This window comes from Lissotriton helveticus, chromosome 3_2, assembly GCF_964261635.1.
Source record: "Lissotriton helveticus chromosome 3_2, aLisHel1.1, whole genome shotgun sequence".
In the NCBI taxonomy this organism is placed as follows: domain Eukaryota; kingdom Metazoa; phylum Chordata; class Amphibia; order Caudata; family Salamandridae; genus Lissotriton; species Lissotriton helveticus.
The window spans coordinates 467,478,532-467,499,659 of record NC_136062.1 but is presented as its reverse complement, the minus strand read 5'-3'; the positions used below and the strand labels follow the sequence as shown (position 1 = coordinate 467,499,659).

The 21,128-nt window shown below is 46.1% G+C and overlaps 1 protein-coding gene across 1 annotated transcript in view; it reads right to left on the bottom strand.

Annotated features, from left to right (window-relative positions):
• Positions 1-5,355: 5,355 nt before the first annotated feature.
• LOC144826174 (embryonic protein UVS.2-like) overlaps positions 5,356-21,128 on the bottom strand; it is a 102,137-nt gene continuing 86,364 nt past the window's right edge. Inside the window, exons 10-11 of the mRNA XM_078684569.1 lie at positions 9,930-10,152; positions 5,356-5,898 (exon numbers count right to left, since the gene is read on the bottom strand). Of these exons, the coding sequence (XP_078540695.1) occupies positions 5,888-5,898; positions 9,930-10,152 (234 nt within the window). The 3' untranslated portion in view covers positions 5,356-5,887. The remainder of the gene's footprint in view (positions 5,899-9,929; positions 10,153-21,128) is intronic.

The window sequence follows — 21,128 nt, the reverse complement described above, 5'->3', positions numbered from 1 at the left end:
AAGTACTGTTCACTTTCCAGGGCTTTAAACACGTGCCACTCACTGACAAGTCCCAACACCATTATGAAAATACGCGGATACAAAAATTAACTGCGACTAGAAAAATATTGTGCAAGAACATCACCCAAAAAAATTAAAACATATTTCACAGTGGTAACGCCACATGAGAACCTCAAGCGCTCAATACCAAACGGTTAAGGCGCTTTATGAGTGTACTGGAACCGGACATTCTGTATTGTGACTCAAATCTGCCTGTGCTTAAGAACAGAACCCGTAAAATGTTATGAGCCTTTAAGGTTTAGCAAGGGGAAGAAAATGTCTGTTTTATGTTGTGACATGACACAATCACAGTCTACGAATGTACACCGTGTCCTATATTTGTATATAATTACATCTTCATGATGTGGCTGTAAAGGTCCTTTCAGGACATAAAACACAGTTTTAAACACCTCCCCGCCAGCCATCGCGCAACGCTGGCCAAGTCCCCTTTCAAAAGCCTTTGGAAAAAGGGGGGAAACATGTCATTTGTTCCATCTGTTATTTCCTTTTTTTTTGGCTTTGGAGAAGTAAAATTATGCAAGAGGTTTTGAATGTAAAGGTTTCTGTGTGCTATTTAATTTTTTGTGTCTCTGTGTACAGAATATGCGATGTTGCGGCCAGGCTTTACCACTGATTTACACAACCCATTGTAATAAATACAGAGCATTAAAAACAAGGCAGGGAGAGAGGAGGGTGACGGGGGGGGAACAAAATGAGAGGGGAAGGAGCCAGAGAAGGAGAGGAGGACACGCAGACATTGTGGACAGAGAAAGAGAGGAAGAGGCAATGAAAGAATGGAAGGCAAGGAAGAAGAAAGGCTAGATAGGGAGAGTAAAAGGGTGGCAAGAGAGAGAGAAACAGGGTACGAGAGAGGGGAAGTGATAGGAGGAAAGCGACAGAAGAGAGAGGGTGCAAAGCAGAAGTAAGTGAAAGGAATAATAGAGAGAGAGAATGAAAGAAAAGAAGTGAAAAAGGAGAGAGAAAAGAGGGTAGGAGAAGGACACAAGCGGGGAAAAGACAGAAAATAGCGGATGGAAACGGAAATTATTAAACAGATAATGAGAGGGAGGGACACTGAAAGGAGGGAAAAGTGAGAGGAGGCTAGGGGCAGCATGACCTATGGCCGGGAGGCTGAGAGGCAGCATGGAGGACCCGAACCACAACAGCTGGGAGCGGCAGGGGCAGTCTTGCGAAGCAGACAGCACTCACCAAGGGGGCAACGTTGGTTTCTATAGACACAGAAACCCGTCAACAATTAGGATACACATTACCTCGATCACTGTCACACAGAGTGCAGTCAAACTAAGGAAACGGCACACATTGTGCCCACGCAAGGTACTTCCTGTCGCCAAAGGAGCCTTACTAAATGAAACAAAGGTCCCTCCTGTGATAGGGGGCGCAAACATTCTATTGTCTCCCCTACTAAGTGAACAGAAAAGGTGAAAAAGTTAGTTTTATGTTGTATACAAATAAAAGGTATTAATTCCTACTGAAAAGAAATCAGAGCGTTTAGATCGCGAAAGAATACTTGGTATTCAGATTTTAAACAGAGGATTGTGGGTATGATGCACACAAAGGCCTGTCGATCGTCTCCGTCCCTCACTGAGGTCTGCGCCCAGTGCTGATGCAAGATCGGGGGATCGATCAAAGTACTCTGCTGCCGTATGGCATTACACGCATGCGCACAGGAGGCAATAGGGAACAAACAGACGGGGAGGTCCGACCAACGGAGCCTGTCATAGTCAACAGTGGAAGGAGTGACTTCTGCGATCCCACAATCCTCAGGGTGGCAGTGATCGAGGCATCTACTTCCAAGTTTATGGAAGGTTTCTGATACTAAAGAAACCTTAACGACTTGTCTATGAAATAACATTAGGAAAAGTAAAAGGTGATTCAATACAGAATATAAAGCTAATTGAAAAGTCACGTATGTTTTCTAACAATGTTGCTCTGAATAAGCAGGTACTGACTGGCTGTTCTCTTTTGTACAAATATCTGCTTTAAGTTATTCTTTAAATCAATTACGTTCGCCGGTGTAATGGCAGGAAAGCGCATTTAATACACACAAAAAATGTGGTAACAGTAAATGGATTGGGACGACGAAATAAACTAAGAACAAGCATTGGCAAAAAAAATGTGAAATGCGAGTTGTGCACACGCGCGCGCGCGACGGCAAAAAGTGCTGTGTACGTCACGCGCACTTGTGCGCGTTCTCGGAAGCTGATCGCCGGCCTGGAGCACTTCTAAAGGACCTACTTAATTTCTCGCAAGAGCAGCGCATGCGCGCTGACTCTAGCGAGACCTAAACAGTAAGACATTCTGGAGTTTAATAGCTAAAGAAACAGGAACATGGAAATCCTTGCAAGCTTCTCTAGTTACATGATCGGAGTGGGAAAATTATATTTATGAGTTATATAAATCAAATACAAGTCAGTAAAAATTGAACAAAGTTACTCGTAGTAAAGAAAAAAAGAATCAAGACATTCTAGCCTCAACAGCCCGGCAAATAGTCCATCACATAAAGAATGCCAGATTACTGCAGCAATGGGACCCGACAAGATTCCGATCAAAGTCCTCCAAAATAACCCAGAAGATTGGAGTACATTTTTAGCCCGCCTATATTCCCATTGATATACCTCTGGGGAAATTCCAAAATCATGGCGGGGGAGCATTTTGATTCCAATTTTAAAAATCCAGTAATTATCGACAAATTGGTTTGCTGGAGGCCATCGTGTAGATCTTTACGGCCAGTGTCCTGGACCATCTGAAGCCCTGGGCTTTGTCAAGTGGAGTGATCTTTATGACACAAGCTGGTTTTCGCCCAAAACACTCCGTAACAGACAACATTGCGGCTCTACAGACGATCAAAGACAAATATGTGGTGTGGAAATCGCAGGTTGTATATTGTGTATTTGTTGACTTTACAACATCTTTTGACAGAGTAGATAGACTTACACTCTGGAAGAAGCTAACGAAATTAGGAATAGCTAACAACCTTGTTACATTTATTATTTCACTACATACTGCAACATGGCTTAGAATACAAATGGGCAAATGGGGAGACAAAAGGGACTTACCCGCCCAATAGCTACACTGAATGGATTAAAACAAGGTTGTCTTTTAGCGCCCCTTTTATTTTTTCTTTATGAAAGTGACCTCCAGGAATGCTTTTTAAAAATTAACAATTTCCCCCCAAAATTATCATCCAGTAATATTCGTATTTTGATGTACGCCAATGACGTGGTTATATTAGAACTTACACCTATCGACCTACAAATAAATTTACATGCGCTAACCAGCTACACAGGGGAAATTGTTTTGTGCCAAATATATCTAAAATAAAAGTTGTACCTCTTAGAAGAAGAAATCAATTTACTAATTTTAACTGGACACTGGGGGGCAAACTCCTAGAGGTGGTTAAAAATATTCATATCTGGGGCGAATCTTTACACAAACATGACATAATTCCTCCCATCTCCAGCATAAGGGGCTTAAAGCAGACTCCCATGTTAGCTCACTGCAACGATTATATTCCTCGTCCGGATATTGACATTTTCTCTCTCTTTTAGAGGTTTAGAGTTTGAAAATTCCTCTTATCCTATCATATGCCCTGGAATACATCCCAATTAACAATTGGCAATCAGTAAAAATTAAGAGAAGGGAATATCCTTCGTAAATTGATCGAAGTCAACCAAGCAGTCCCAGTTCAAGTTTTAATTCCCACGCTATCCTTAGTCAGCTCTCACGCCAGAGCCATCTCTGTTTTTAACAGGATGTATCTTATATAATTTGTTGACCTAAGTAGAAGGCTAAATCAAATAAAATAAAAAAATCTTGATGTAGGACAGGCAGGAGTGGCAAAAGAAACACATCTCACCGTAGAGGTAGGAGGGAGGGGACTTGGGCATACACACGGACAACTGAGTGAAGCCGGGAGTTTTGCTTGCAGGAAACTGACCATGCAGTACACTCAGGAGAGGCAATGTCAGCATAACAGGCCTTGCAGGGCAGGCAGGTGGGGCAATGACCATGGAGGGCAGGAGGAAGGGGCAGCATGATGGACCAAAGAGGGCAGAAGGGAGGGGATACTGGCATAGGCTTGGCCAATAGAAGACAGGAAGGAATAGCCAGGGAGGGGGCAGCGGGCCAATCATGCTGGGCAGGCAGGAGGGGCAGTTGCAGCACAACAGACCACATAGTGCAGGCAGGACGACCAGCAGCAGCTCGATGGAACATGGAGGGTAGAAGGGAGGGGTCATGGACATGCATACAGACAACGAAGTCATGAGTGATGTAATTGAACATGTCATGAGTGATGTAATATGTGAGGTCATAAGCAGTGTGTGGCAGGGGCTCAAGTTATAGTTAGCTCAATAAACAATAACTGGTAAATGTTCATATTTTTTCAAAGTTTAAAATTGTATGCTTTAACTGAATATTTCACCTAACTCTAATGCCACTTTAATTTTTGTTATTTTTCTAGTGAATTTTTGTAGCTTTTTTTAAACATAAATTAAGATAATATTATCAGACCGAGTATATATACATATATATACATATATATATATATGGCGAAGAATTCCTTAGGAAATGCATTTAAACATTGATTAAATATATGTAAACATTATTCAAATACATTTAAACATGATTTAAGTTACTTACCAGTAATGTGCCAAAGCAAAGGTAAAAAAAACTACAATGATTTTATAGAAGTTCTTTTGCCGGCTCTTAAAATCGAAGATGTGTATGAATTTCATATTTGTTTAGATTCTGTTTTATTTTTGGAAGGTGTTTCTGTCTGCCTAAAGAAGGTGCTCACGCTTAATGCACGTCTTATATCTTTCAGCCATTTTAGACTCTCTGTAATTCGTTTGTGTACTGTAAAAAGAAAGAAAACCGGGACAAAATATTTTCTAAACCACTTTGATGATTCTCAACAAAAAAAGTGGTTTCTTTGGGCACATATCAGTAGCAGGCTCGAAAATATACCAAGTGAAAAGGCATGATTATCTTGGTGTATGAGGCACTGCTCCAGACTCATAGGACCACCAGAGAGACACACTCTGGGGGTTGTTGGCCATGAGCGGAGGATTTTTTAGGGTCCTTTGTTATAAACACTTAATGTAGCAACTGTAAAAGGAGTAATCATCACATTTAAAAAACAAAAAAAATCAAGCACTGGCTGTTACGCACACATGTGTGTGCAGAGACAGACACACATACTTAATAATCTGAAGGGCAGGGCCCACTGTGCGCATACGAAACTAGTTCTTTATAACATAATCTGAAAAAAAGTCAATACTTTATTTTACATCTTTATTTCACTTCACATCAGCACAACATATCACACGGTGTAATTCACCACCAGATACATCACTGGCGAGCTAGGAGCCAGATGTCAGGCAGGTTGAAAACACTTGATTCACAATTGGCGACCACTATTGGCGACGTGCTTTTTACTGCCTGTGACAACAACACGCAACAGAGCAAATGACACAAGTTCAAAAAGAGAGAGAAGCAGGACGACCAAAAGGTGAGACTCGGAGAGAAACAAATGCAGACTTAGACTATCCACCCATTCTCCGCGTGGAACAGATGTGCTTTGCCAGGTCTGGTGGCTCAGTGGACTAATGCGGTCACTTCAGGATCCTGTGTTTGACCTCATGGTCACAGGTTCAAATCCCGGTGGTTCTCCTCAGCCTTTCATCCATCTGAGGTTGATTGAGTACCATTGAGTTGGGTAACAATACACATCTGTTATCCAGGGCCAAGTTACCCAGGGGTGAACATGTGCTCTACAAATACACGTTATGTTCTTTGCATCTGTGGAACGCCAGCTTCTCCTGGGTTAGGCGCTCACTGTAAGTAAATATGGGAAAACAGATATAAGTTGTTGAAGTGTGAGAAGACTCTTCTACCGACTGAATAGCAAAATTCACTCAGGTGTTCATGATACCCAAGAGATATGTACAGTGCACAATTACTTTGGTGATTATTTGCATATTATGTGATCATTCTAAACTATAAATGGGTTGTATTGTTTTTGGGAATAGTCTAGCCCAGTCCCATCATAGAATTGGTCCAGTCAGTGCATGGAGACGGCTGTGGTTGCAGAGGTACCGTCTCCACCCATGCCATGGCAGACCACCCACCCTAATTATATGTAACACTTGTAGCAGGATAATTTTTTGCTTCTCACAAACAAGCCCCCAAAGCAGAGATGTATGTTCAATAAAAAATAAACAAAACTAATGTCCCTGACATGCAGGGTGTTTCCCCCAGCCACTGGAGACCACTCTTCTTTGTCCCTGCCCGGTTTCGCCATGTCTCCCATGGTAGACACAGTCCGGGCAGATCTGCTTCGGGAGGAACACCCTAAATAGAGTGGGTTTAATGATGCATCAAAGGCAGAGACCTGTGGCAGATAGCTTACAGTCAGTGGAGGCTGCACCAGCAGTCAATCAGCAGCTGTCCATCTCCAAATTAACCCTGGGCGAAGTTCGCAGAGTTTTACTCAGCAGAACTCCGCAAAGTAGCAGAAAAACTCCACGGCACTCTGCGGATTTCCGCCAACGGCGGACTGTATTAATATTAAGTCACATTGCTCGCACTGATTTTTATTATCAGGAGTTTATCCCGCACTCTAAAATCAGCGTGAACGGTACTATGCGTCGAGGCCAGAGGGCGCTGCTGTTTTCTGCCGCTCAATAGACATACTACTCAAGCAGCAGCTTCCTCAACGCGAGTGGCAGACTTATCAGTGCAAGCAGTCATGTATGATGAGAAATGTCGCCAGGATGAGGTCTAGTGCGTTATTTTTTCTTGCTGAGTTTTTCAGAACTCTGCACTCTGTATGGAGCCTGGAGTTGTCAAAACTCTGCGAAATCCGCCGGCGGAGCGGAATTTTTCACCCACCCCTCCTCCAAATAAGAGGGGAAAATTAGAGTTTCCCTGAGTTTACCCCTCTAATTTCCAACAGGACTTTTGTACCGCTTTGTTCGCCATAACTTGGCGGGGTATGCTCAGACGTGATTCCCTTGCTCACTTTGCCACTGGATTCAAGCAAGCCTGGCTGAAGACGGCTGTAATGCCAGAAACCGGTCCTAGGAAGCTTGTTTCCGGTCCAGGGAAGGCATGGCTTGGCAGTTCGGGCTGGACTGTTCCCATGAGGCACAGGGTCAGACTGATTTGCATATGGCCAAGTCTGAACTGGGGTGGCAGAGTGGGCTAAAGAACGGTGATGGATTCAACCCTGATCTCTTGACTGGGTGTGGGTGTTTGATTGGTTCAGATGCTCCGCCCATCACCACCCCCTTTTGTACCATTTATTAACTGGCACAAGTGCCCATCTTTACTGGGCATTTACAGGAGACGTGACAGACCCCAAAATGCCAATTATCAGCAGGACTGCCACTCCAACACCTGCTAAATGACCCCCTTTGTCTTCTACTGAAAGGACAATGACACATTTCACTACTACCAGTTATAAGGTGGGAGAGGAGGATACTTACTTATTGGCACTAGTGCCCTTGACACATGTCACTACTACCAGAGTTAGATAGTGGAAGACAAGGCTATTTATTAATTAGCACTAGTGCCCTTTGTTACTCAGCATCCTCCGGAGATTCAAAAGGGTCCAACAGTGGCCACAGCTGTATCTGAAAGTGTCTATGAACCCCGCACACTGACTTTAGGAGTAAGTGGAAACTATTTCAGAGCTCCCAGGAATTTAAGAAGGTTGTTTTTTCCAAAGTAAAAATATACGTGTATGTTAATCCTTTTCTGCTGCTACAACACCAATATCAATCACTTACTGAGTGGTGCTCATTGGTCAGACCTCACCATTATTCAACATGTTCACCTTGAATGCTGATTATTTAGGGTCAATTTATACTTGTATATTATAGTTTCTCTACCCCTGCTCCCCTATTTATTGAGTCTTGCTCTGTGATCTAAATCGCACAACCTTTCACTAAGTAACATCACATGTGATAGCCCATGTAGGACTTATACAGAGAAAGGTACCAGGTGTTGGAACATTGCTTGCCTATTGAGTTAAATTTCAGTGGTTCAGCCTTCAAATGAACTAGGGACACGCCCTTAAATCCAGGGCCGGCTATAGGGCAGTGCGATCGGTGCCAACACACCAGGCGCTGACTTGTGGTGAGGGCACCATGTGTATTATTTTAAAAGCACCTGATTCCACGTTCCTTGTCCTAGCAATTTTCGAGCAAAAATAAACATGTTAAGATAACTCCAGTGATAAAAGTTCTTCCTCTCGAGAGACCGGAGCTTTGTTTGGTAGTGGGAACTTTGACGCATCATAGCGCAGAAGGTTAATATGCCTGTTGCATAGAACGCGTCCCATTCTGATCACAAAGTGCATATACTATAAATAGGTCAATGGGTTCTCACTTTTGTCAGAGAGATCCTTTTGTTACTTGCAGTTTAACTGTTAAAATCCTAATATAGAGCAGTGAGCTAATAACAGTCATCAAAGAGCTGCATGCAAACTGCAGTGAATATATTATAGCTACATTTTTTTTGCCCAGCCTTTCCTTATTCTAATATTGCAAAAAGGGTTCATTTGGGTAGAAATCAATTATTTTTATTAAAGAAAACCCCTAACAATGGTGTTAACATTTTAAATTCTGAATTTGTGCTTTTCCAGACCAAGGACCCTTAAACTATACTGCCTACCAGTATGGATGACGTGTGACTCCTACTCCTTGTAGGCCTCTGTCTTATGTAACATTTCCTATACACTGATTTGCACACGTGTGAATTACTCCATGCGATTTAGGAGTGATGTAAAGTTTTCTGACACGTTAAACTGTTATGAGTGGCACTATAAAACTAAATGAATCTATGAGACAGTGGTTATGGAGACTTGGGGGGCACTGTCAAATAGTGGTAATGAGGGAATCTGTGGCGAGGTGGTCATTGGGGTGGGGGTGCCAACCAACTTTGTCACACAGGGCGCCACCAGTACTAAAGCTGGCCCTGCTTACATCCATTCCATGTACAGCTTGTGTAAATATCTTCCTCTGACTCTTCATACAAGAAATGCACCTTCTTGATCTCTGTGGTTAACTGGTGGACTATAGTGTCTCTTCGTGGTCTTTGTAGACACTTTGGGGCATATTACCAAGGGCAATATCGCCGCTTTAGCGGGAAAAATTCCCGCTAAAGCGGCGATAATTTTTTCGCCCTATTACCTAGCTGTCACTAACACCAGTTAGCAACAGCTAATAGGCGATAGCGGGCATTTAGGGGCCCATTCTGCATGTCAGCGATGATTATCGCTAATGACATGCAGAGTGGGCGTGCCAAGATGTTAGTGACTGGAAACAGTCGCTAACATCGCTATCCCCTATTACCAACTTTTGGAAATAATCGTGCTAAGCACGATTATCTCCAAAAGCTAACTCCTGCCCAGAGCAGTTCTTAGCCATGTTATCCAATGGTAGGTGGATAACATAGCTAAGAGCATTAGCTCGGTAATGCATGAATATCGCTGACTTTTCAGCGATATTCATGCATTTTGGCCGATTTTTATCGCTTAGGAGCTAAACCTTGATAATATCAAGGCTCCTAAGCCATAAAAATCGTCGGAGCGCGGCGATATTTAAATGCCCGCTAACCAAGCTTAGCGATAATTATCGCTATAGCTTGGTAATATGCCCCTTTATTCTTGACAGAGAATTGGGTATCCCTAATCAGGCTCAGTCACCAGAGGGTACAGGCTAACCCCAAGCACAGTAAACTAGAGCACATGCCTTGGTGCAACACAGGCCTTCTGACACTTCTTCCCAGACAAGAACAAACACCTCCTTGCTGAGCCTCAGTGATGAAGAGCCAGTGGGACACTTTAGCTTATATAAACTTACCAAAGGTGTAGGTGGCCTGAAATCCCTTCATGTTCCATGACTCATCACTGTGGAACTGGAGAAGAAGGGAGCTCCCAGTGGAGGTTACTGGTGAGATGAGCTTGGATCCGCAGTATTTGCCAATAAGCGGGGAGGTGGTCTTGGAACCATCAAAAATAGACAAGGAGTCAGCAGCGCACGTTGAATCAGGTTCAACGGCAAAAGATGTGAATGTCAATGAGACCTGCAGGGTGTAAAAGAAGTATGTGTTAGTCTTTAAATGGTAGCTCTGCCATGCCAGCAGGAAGCAGTGAGCCATAAGAATGAAAAATATGTGCCAGCCGGTCCTGACCACCTACAGCATGTCAGTAGTGGGCAGTGTGGGATAAGGAAGGAGAAATATGCGCTAGGCCTAATTTACCATTGTTGTCCTGCCAGCAGTAGGCAGTGTGACATAAGAAAGAAGAAGTATGCATTTGCACTTATTTACCAACACTGTGCTACCAGGAGGAGGCAGTGTGATATAAGAAACTAGAATTATCCACTGGCCCCAATTTACCATCACTGTCTTTCCAGCAGGGGGCAGTGTAACATAAGGAAGCAGAAGTATATTTTGGCCCTTACTTACGTCACAGTGCTACCAGTTGGGGGCAGTGTGACATGAGGGATGAGGCAGCTCTACAACAGCTTCAACATGCATGACCCTGCCACAATGCCCGTCACCACTGCACGCAACCACGCCACACCCAACATATTCTGCTTAACTGGACTCCGCTCACCACAGACGACACACTCAAGACCAAAAATAGCATCCACTGCAGAGCCCCATCGGACTCCTGCCCATAACACATATTCCATAGAGGAGCCACCTCCATAGCCCCAGAGTTTTGTCGCACCATCAACTGCTCCACCCCAACTGCCACCTTCTCCAACGACTGGAAACACAGCAAGATTAACCCCCTACTGAAGAAGCCATCCAACGACCTCGGGATTCAGAAAAGGGGGTGGTGATGAACAGAGTGTCTGAATTAAGCAGACCACTCTTACCCAGTCCAAAGATCAGGGCTTGATCCATCACCGTTATTTAGCTCACTGCCCCATCCCAGCTCAGAACCTGGCAATATGCAAATTAGTCTGTCCTTGGCCCAGTGTATCATGGGAACAGGGCAGACCAAACTACCAAGCCATTTATTCACCAGAAAGGAGACAAGCTTCCGGGGACCGGTTTCTGGCATTTCAGCCGTCATCGGCCCGGCTTGCTTGAATCCTGATGGAGCAGTGAGCAAGGGACTCATGTCTGAGTATACCCTGCCACACCTATAGTGGCCAAAAATGATTCAGAAAAGGGGGTGGTGATGAACAGAGTGTCTGAATTAAGCAGACCACTCTTACCCAGTCCAAAGATCAGGGCTTGATCCATCACCATTATTTAGCTCACTGCCCCATCCCAGCTCAGAACCTGGCTATATGCAAATTAGTCTGTCCCTGGCCCAGTGCATCATGGGAACAGGGCAGACCAAACTACCAAGCCAATTCTTCACCAGAAAGGAGACAAGCTTCCGGAGACCGGTTTCTGGCATTTCAGCTGTCGTCGGCCCGGCTTGCTTGAATCCTGATGGAGCAGTAAGCAAGGGACTCATGTCTGAGTATACCCTGCCACACCTATAGTGGCCAAAAACGATTCAGAACAGAGTGTCTGAATTAAGCAGACCACTCTTACCCAGTCCAAAGATCAGGGCTTGATCCATCACCGTTATTTAGCTCACTGCCCCATCCCAGCTCAGAACCCCTTTTCTGAATCATTTTGTCCACCACAAGCGTGGAAGGGTATACTCAGATGTGAGTCCCTTGCTCATTGCACCATCAGGATTCAAGCAAGCCGGGCCGACGACGGCTGAAATGCCAGAAACTGGTCCCCGGAAGCTTGTTTCCTTCCCAGTATAAGAATTGGCTTGGTAGTTTGGTTTGCCCTGTTCCCATCATGCACTGGGACAGGAACAGACTAATTTGCATGTAGCCAGGTTCTGAGCTGGGATGGTGCAGTGAGCTAAAAAACGGTGATGGATCAAGCCCCGATCTTTGGACAGGGTAAGAGTGGTCTGCTTAATTCAGACACTCTGTTCATCACCACCCCCTTTTCTGAATCATTTTGTCCACCACAAGCGTGGAAGGGTATACTCAGATGTGAGTCCCTTGCTCATTGCACCATCAGGATTCAAGCAAGCCGGGCCGACGACGGCTGAAATGCCAGAAACCGGTCCCCGGAAGCTTGTTTCCTTCCCAGTATAAGAATTGGCTTGGTAGTTTGGTTTGCCCTGTTCCCATCATGCACTGGGACAGGAACAGACTAATTTGCATGTAGCCAGGTTCTGAGCTGGGATGGTGCAGTGAGCTAAAAAACAGTGATGGATCAAGCCCCGATCTTTGGACAGGGTAAGAGTGGTCTGCTTAATTCAGACACTCTGTTCATCACCACCCCCTTTTCTGAATCATTTTGTCCACCACAAGCGTGGAAGGGTATACTCAGATGTGAGTCCCTTGCTCATTGCACCATCAGGATTCAAGCAAGCCGGGCCGACGACGGCTGAAATGCCAGAAACCGGTCCCCGGAAGCTTGTTTCCTTCCCAGTATAAGAATTGGCTTGGTAGTTTGGTTTGCCCTGTTCCCATCATGCACTGGGACAGGAACAGACTAATTTGCATGTAGCCAGGTTCTGAGCTGGGATGGTGCAGTGAGCTAAAAAACGGTGATGGATCAAGCCCTGATCTTTGGACTGGATAAGAGTGGTCTGCTTAATTCAGACACTCTGTTCATCACCACCCCCTTTTCTGAATCATTTTGACCACCACAAGCGTGGAAGGGTATACTCAGATGTGAGTCCCTTGCTCATTGCACCATCAGGATTCAAGCAAGCCGGGCCGACGACGGCTGAAATGCCAGAAACCGGTCCCCGGAAGCTTGTTTCCTTCCCAGTATAAAAATTGGCTTGGTAGTTTGGTTTGCCCTGTTCCCATCATGCACTGGGACAGGAACAGACTAATTTGCATGTAGCCAGGTTCTGAGCTGGGATGGTGCAGTGAGCTAAAAAACGGTGATGGATCAAGCCCTGATCTTTGGACTGGATAAGAGTGGTCTGCTTAATTCAGACACTCTGTTCATCACCACCCCCTTTTCTGAATCATTTTGTCCACCACAAGCGTGGAAGGGTATACTCAGATGTGAGTCCCTTGCTCATTGCACCATCAGGATTCAAGCAAGCCGGGCAGACGACGGCTGAAATGCCAGAAATCGGTCCCCGGAAGCTTGTTTCCTTCCCAGTATAAGAATTGGCTTGGTAGTTTGGTTTGCCCTGTTCCCATCATGCACTGGGACAGGAACAGACTAATTTGCATGTAGCCAGGTTCTGAGCTGGGATGGTGCAGTGAGCTAAAAAACGGTGATGGATCAAGCCCTGATCTTTGGACTGGGTAAGAGTGGTCTGCTTAATTCAGACACTCTGTTCATCACCACCCCCTTTTCTGAATCATTTTGTCCACCACAAGCGTGGAAGGGTATACTCAGATGTGAGTCCCTTGCTCATTGCACCATCAGGATTCAAGCAAGCCGGGCCGACGACGGCTGAAATGCCAGAAACCGGTCCCCGGAAGCTTGTTTCCTTCCCAGTATAAGAATTGGCTTGGTAGTTTGGTTTGCCCTGTTCCCATCATGCACTGGGACAGGAACAGACTAATTTGCATGTAGCCAGGTTCTGAGCTGGGATGGTGCAGTGAGCTAAAAAACGGTGATGGATCAAGCCCTGATCTTTGGACTGGGTAAGAGTGGTCTGCTTAATTCAGACACTCTGTTCATCACCACCCCCTTTTCTGAATTTGATATTTGATATTTGATATTTATGGGAATTTGTATAGCGCAACTATCGCTCCGAAAGGAGCATCTTGGCGCTGAGCGTACAGAAAATAAAAACGTAGTGATAAGAAGGATCATATGGCTGCTAGGACCGAGGTATCGGATAGCTGGAACACCCAGGTTTTCAGAAGTTTCCTGAAATGGCTCTCAGTTTCGACTAACCTGAGATTAACAGGGAGGCTGTTCCAGGCTCTGGCAGCTAGGAAAGAGAAAGTTTTCCCCCCCCTAGTTTTTAACTTGAATCTTGGGATTATGACAAGATTTGTTCCTGAGGATCTTAGGCAGCGCGTGGGATTGTAATGCATAAAACGCTTGGTAAAGTAGAGGGGGCCTGTTTTTCTAGTGGCTTTAAATACAGTGAGCAAAAGTTTAAACAAAATTCTTTTGTGGAGCGGTAACCAGTGAAGAGCGTTAAGGGCTGCTGAGGCAGAAGACCTTCTGGGGAGTTTAAGCACGAGTCTAGCCGCGGCGTGTTGAACACTTTGTAGTTTCCTGAGGGTAGACTTCTTCACTCCTGCCATTAGTCCGTTGCAATAGTCAAGTCGGGAGAGAATTAAAGCAACCGCGACTGATTTTCTGGCTGCAATGGGGAGAAAGTCAAAGAATTTCTTCAGTGATCTAATAATGCTAAAACAGCATCCTGCAGTAATGCGGACGTGATCATCGAGGTGAGGGATGCGTCAAATTGAACGCCAAGGTTACGTGCCGAGGAGACAGCGCTCGGAGGGGCTTCTGAATTTTTAGGCCACCAGTCTTTTGGGCAAAAGGACATATCTTTCCCTAGGGGTATTATTTCAGTCTTAGCGCTGTTGCATCTGAGATGATTTTTGTTCAGCCATAAGAAGACCTCAGAGAGACAGTTCTGGAATCTAAGGTCTGCATCCGTACATTTTTTATCAATGGTGACGACAAGCTGAGTGTCGTCAGCGTACGATGTGACGAGGATTCCGTGAGATTCTATCACTGCAAGGAGGGGGGCCATGTAAATATTAAAAAAGAGAGGACTAAGTATGGACCCCTGGGGGACTCCTGATGTGATTGATCTTTCGCTGGATAGGTAGGGCCTAATGATATTGTTTGAGATCTGTTGGACAGGAATGAAGTTATCCATGTCAACACTGTGTTTGCCACACCAATCTCGCGCATTCTATTAATGAGAATGGCGTGCGAGATGGTGTCGAACGCTGCTGTGAGGTCGAGCAGGATGAGTACAACCTGTCTCCCCTCATCCTGCAAAAACTTAATAGAGTCCGATAACTCTATCAAGGCAGTTTCGGTGGAGTGGCCGGAGCGGAACCCTGATTGTTGTGGGTGCGGAATATGGTTGTTCTCTACAAAGGTTTTTAACTCCCCATAAACTAATTGCTCCGTGATTTTACCTAAGGCAGGTAATAAAGAAATCGGACGCATATGAGTGAGGTCAGTAGGGGATTTATTCTGCTTCTTCATTAGGGGCTTTACAATGGCCTTTTTCCAGTCATCGGGTACAATACCTGAGCCAAGAGATTCATTAATGATGGCATTAATTGTGGGATTTACAGCCTCGATAAGGTGGTGAAGAATGCTAGGAGGGCATTAGTCCGTAGGAGCTCCCGATTTACAGGCCAGGATTGCCTTCTGAGTTTGTTGAAGGGAGACTGGTGAGAAACTGCCCAGGGTGAATGGATTTGTAACGGCTTCATAGGTAGTGATTAGGGGTTGGGGGAAATCCTTCTGAATGTTGGCAATTTTATCTATGAAAAAATCGGCGATTTGATTGCACAGGGTTTGGGATGGGGGAATTTCAGGTAGGAGAGCTTTGGGATGGGTAAAGGACTTGACTATGGAGAAGACGGTTTGTTGTTTTTGTTGGGCTTCATCTATAGCTTTGGTGAAGTATTCCTTTTTGGCCGCTTTGATGCTAGAGAGGTATAACTTCCTCTGCTGGATGTAGAGTAGTCTTGAGGTTTCGTCATAGGTTTTTCTCCATTTCCTTTCTTGAATCCTGCAAAGGAGATGGATTTCAGTGAGGGACTGTGTATACCAGGGAGCATTGGGCTTTCTTTGACGGCGGTCTGGATGGTGGGCCTTTAGATTAGAGTTATCGGAGACAATTTGGTCAATCCAGATGTGGAAATTGCGGGAGTCGGACGTTACATCTCCGACTAATGTGGGGGTCGGGGCCAGAGGCCGGGAGTCTGACTTAATACGTTCAGCCACTTTCTTCCAATTGGTGGAGAAGGAAGGAAGGGAGCGCTTAGCGTTAGAGGGCGTGGAGGGATTTTCCTTTATGAAAAAAGGGATGAGACAATGGTCGGTCCATATCTGAGGGATCGGGGGGGACGTATTTAAGATTGTCAAATTAGAGCAGATACCGTCTAGCGTATGGCCTGCCCGGTGTGTCGAGGAAGTAACAAGTTGGGAGAGACCAAAAATGCTTAGTGATTGTTGAAAGCTAATATTATGGGGGTCCGTACAGGATTCCAGATACAGATTCATGTCGCCTAGAAGGGTAAAAGTGGGATAGTGAGTCATAAGTGACCCCAAAGCCTCGTCAAGAGAGTCCAAAAAGGGGGTGGCGTTACCCGGAGGGCGGTAGATGAGTCCCCCTGAGAAGGAGGTGGAGGCATTAATTTTGATCGAAAAACCCATGCCCTCACTGTCCTTAATATGGCCTAGATCGAAGGTATGGCACGTGAAAGATTTTTTGATGGCAAAAGCTACCCCCCCTCCTCTCCCGATGGGTCTATCCCGCCTAAAAATGGTGAAATCTGGGGGGAGGGCAGTTGCTAAATCTGGGTTGGATGAATCATTGAGCCAGGTTTCGGTTATGAAGAGAACATCCAAGCCATGAAATAGGATTAGGTCATGAATGTCTTGACCATGGCAAGCTAGGGACCTGGCATTAATAAGCCCTCCCTTAAAGGTTTTGAGCTTATTCTTTGATGTGGGCATTGATTTGGGTGCTCCAGGGGTGGTACCCAGGGACGTCCACTTACAGTATCGGCATGAGAATGGACCCCATAGGAGGTCAGTAGGGGGGCAGCCCTTACAGTGGTGAACTCCCGTTACACCGTATAGTGTACGCAGCTCATCAAAGTCATACCTGATGGTAGGAGGAGGATGGGCAGCATGCCCTGCGCCCGGCGTGGTCCGGTCGCGGACGGGCGCAGACGGGCTTGGCTTAGGCGCAGCTTCGGCGCGCGCCCTCTGCGCCAGCCCGCTGCGCCGTCTGGCCGCCTTACACATTATGTAGGGAGATAAGAGGGTGGGAGGACGGCGCGACTAGAGCGCTCTCCCCGCCTGCCTCACTCAAGATGGCGCCCACCGCCGCCGAGTATCGGCTGAGAAGCGGCTGGGCAGATTGAAGGAGAATGAAAGGTGTTCAGGTGTCAGAATGCCTAAAATATCGATTCCCCTTATGTTAAAAGCCCCCAAAGGTAAACAGCAGACGATTTGTGAAATAGTTAAAAAGACGCTCCAAGTGCAACAATCACACTTCTAAAATTGGGTTTTAAAATATCACGTGCGTTAAAATCATCAGCAGCTCGCAGCCCCAGTTCCCCTCACCAGGGAGAGCTTCTGAAGGGCACCGAGCGCTGCGAAGGAATCAATTAAATACACAAAGAGGGCGGGAGGACGGCGCGACTAGAGCGCTCTCCCCGCCTGCCTCACTCAAGATGGCGCCCACCGCCGCCGAGTATCGGCTGAGAAGCGGCTGGGCAGATTGAAGGAGAATGAAAGGTGTTCAGGTGTCAGAATGCCTAAAATATCGATTCCCCTTATGTTAAAAGCCCCCAAAGGTAAACAGCAGACGATTTGTGAAATAGTTAAAAAGACGCTCCAAGTGCAACAATCACACTTCTAAAATTGGGTTTTAAAATGTCACGTGCGTTAAAATCATCAGCAGCTCGCAGCCCCAGTTCCCCTCACCAGGGAGAGCTTCTGAATCATTTTGTCCACCACAAGCGTGGAAGGGTATACTCAGATGTGAGTCCCTTGCTCATTGCACCATCAGGATTCAAGCAAGCCGGGCCGACGGCTGAAATGCCAGAAACCGGTCTCCGGAAGCTTGTTTCCTTCCCAGTATAAGAATTGGCTTGGTAGTTTGGTTTGCCCTGTTCCCATCATGCACTGGGACAGGAACAGACTAATTTGCATGTAGCCAGGTTCTGAGCTGGGATAATGCAGTGAGCTAAAAAAACGGGGATGGATCAAGCCCTGATCTTTGGACTGGGTAAGAGTGGTCTGCTTAATTCAGACACTCTGTTCATCACCACCCCCTTTTCTGAATCATTTTGTCCACCACAAGCGTGGAAGGGTATACTCAGATGTGAGTCCCTTGCTCATTGCACCATCAGGATTCAAGCAAGCCGGGCCGACGACGGCTGAAATGCCAGAAACCGGTCCCCGGAAGCTTGTTTCCTTCCCAGTATAAGAATTGGCTTGGTAGTTTGGTTTGCCCTGTTCCCATCATGCACTGGAACAGGAACAGACTAATTTGCATTTAGCCAGGTTCTGAGCTGGGATGGTGCAGTGAGCTAAAAAACTGTGATGGATCAAGCCCTAATCTTTGGACTGGGTAAGAGTGGTCTGCTTGATTCAGACACTCTGTTCATCACCACCCCCTTTTCTGAATCATTTTGTCCACCACAAGCGTGGAAGGGTATACTCAGATGTGAGTCCCTTGCTCATTGCACCATCAGGATTCAAGCAAGCCGGGCCGACGACGGCTGAAATGCCAGAAACCGGTCTCCGGAAGCTTGTTTCCTTCCCAGTATAAGAATTGGCTTGGTAGTTTGGTTTGCCCTGTTCCCATCATGCACTGGGACAGGAACGGACTAATTTGCATGTAGCCAGGTTCTGAGCTGGGATGGTGCAGTGAGCTAAAAAACGGTGATGGATCAAGCCCTGATCTTTGGACTGGGTAAGAGTGGTCTGCTTAATTCAGACACTCTGTTCATCACCACCCCCTTTTCTGAATCATTTAGTCCACCACAAGCGTGGAAGGGTATACTCAGATGTGAGTCCCTTGCTCATTGCACCATCAGGATTCAAGCAAGCCGGGCCGACGACGGCTGAAATGCCAGAAACCGGTCCCCGGAAGCTTGTTTCCTTCCCAGTATAAGAATTGGCTTGGTAGTTTGGTTTGCCCTGTTCCCATCATGCACTGGAACAGGAACAGACTAATTTGCATGTAGCCAGGTTCTGAGCTGGGATGGTGCAGTGAGCTAAAAAACGGTGATGGATCAAGCCCTGATCTTTGGACTGGGTAAGAGTGGTCTGCTTAATTCAGACACTCTGTTCATCACCACCCCCTTTTCTGAATCATTTTGTCCACCACAAGCGTGGAAGGGTATACTCAGATGTGAGTCCCTTGCTCATTGCACCATCAGGATTCAAGCAAGCCGGCCCGACGACGGCTGAAATGCCAGAAACCGGTCCCCGGAAGCTTGTTTCCTTCCCAGTATAAGAATTGGCTTGGTAGTTTGGTTTGCCCTGTTCCCATCATGCACTGGGACAGGAACAGACTAATTTGCATGTAGCCAGGTTTTGAGCTGGGATGGTGCAGTGAGCTAAAAAACAGTGATGGATCAAGCCCTGATCTTTGGACTGGGTAAGAGTGGTCTGCTTAATTCAGACACTCTGTTCATCACCACCCCCTTTTCTGAATCATTTTGTCCACCACAAGTGTGGAAGGGTATACTCAGATGTGAGTCCCTTGCTCATTGCACCATCAGGATTCAAGCAAGCCGGGCCGACGACGGCTGAAATGCCAGAAACCGGTCCCCGGAAGCTTGTTTCCTTCCCAGTATAAGAATTGGCTTGGTAGTTTGGTTTGCCCTGTTCCCATCATGCACTGGGACAGGAACAGACTAATTTGCATGTAGCCAGGTTCTGAGCTGGGATGGTGCAGTGAGCTAAAAAACGGTGATGGATCAAGCCCTGATCTTTGGACTCGGTAAGAGTGGTCTGCTTAATTCAGAAACTCTGCTCATCACCACCCCCTTTTCTGAATCATCCAACGACCTGGCAGACCTCAAGAACTTCAGACCCATCTCCCTCCTCCCCTTCCCAGCCAAGGTCAACAAAAAAACCATGCTGGACTCCTCACTCACAAAGAACCACCACATCAACGACGTATCCTCATCCTGCTTCAACACTCTCGGCCTGCTTCGAAGGACATTCAGATGGATCTCCGCAGAGTTCAAAAGACAGTCCCCCATGCACTCATCACCGGCAGGCTCATCTAGGGCAACGCACTCTACCCTGGCATCACCCAGAAACAGCGTAAGAAATTACAGAACGCTCAAAACGCCGCAGCCAGACTGGTCCTCAACATCCCCTGCGACAGCCTAATCACAGAAAACCCTTGAAACCTCCACTGGCACCCAGTCAACAAGAAAATCATCTTCAAGCTCCTCATACATGCCTACAAAGCTCTCCATGATGTAGGACCAGCGTACTGGAACCACTGCCTCTCATTCCATGTAATCCAAAGGATTCACAAGACCAGAACCAGAGGAAGATCCTTCCTCTACCTCGGTGCCAAGACCTGCCTCTCCACCTCAGGCAATACCTGTCCCTGACCCAATTCAAGAAGGATCTCAAGACCTGGCTCTTCGACTGAACCTCCACACTTATACGTATCAGCAAGCCCCTCCCCCCCGCCACCTCCCCCAGCACCTTGAGACCCTCACAGGTGAGTATCCATGCTATACAGACTCCTGATTGATTGACCTTTACTTTCAACACTGTTCTACCAGCAGGGGGTAGTGTGACATTAGGAATGAGAATTTAGCACTGATCCTTACGTTCCCGGGGGCTCTTTTGAGCTTATATATATATATATATATATATATATATATATATATATATATATATATTACCTACTGGCGGTCGCCAGTAGGTATATATAGTTAGGATTTTTTCTCTATGGGATTTTTGAAAATTCTATGTCTAATAACTTTGGCGTTTCTGGACGGAATTGGCTGAAATTTTCAGGAAAATGGAACATTTTGTTTCTGAGCAGCCCCTGAAAATTTGGGGGGGTTTCGTCAAGGTAGGGCCGAGAAAAAAGGGGGGTCCCAAAACGTGTTTTTAACATTGAGTTTCCCATAGGGCGGTTGGCCTCACTTTTAGCCCGAACGGCTGAATGGATTTGCACGAAACTTGGCAAAATTGTAGGGACTGGTAGCCCGATGTGCCTTTGCTAGGTCTCAATATATGTGCTTCAGTGGATTTTGAGAAATTAACGTTCAAAAAAAGATATAACAGCGGACCGGGCAGCGCTCCGGTTCGCGGACTTTTCGCGGTACGGAGATTTGTGAAGC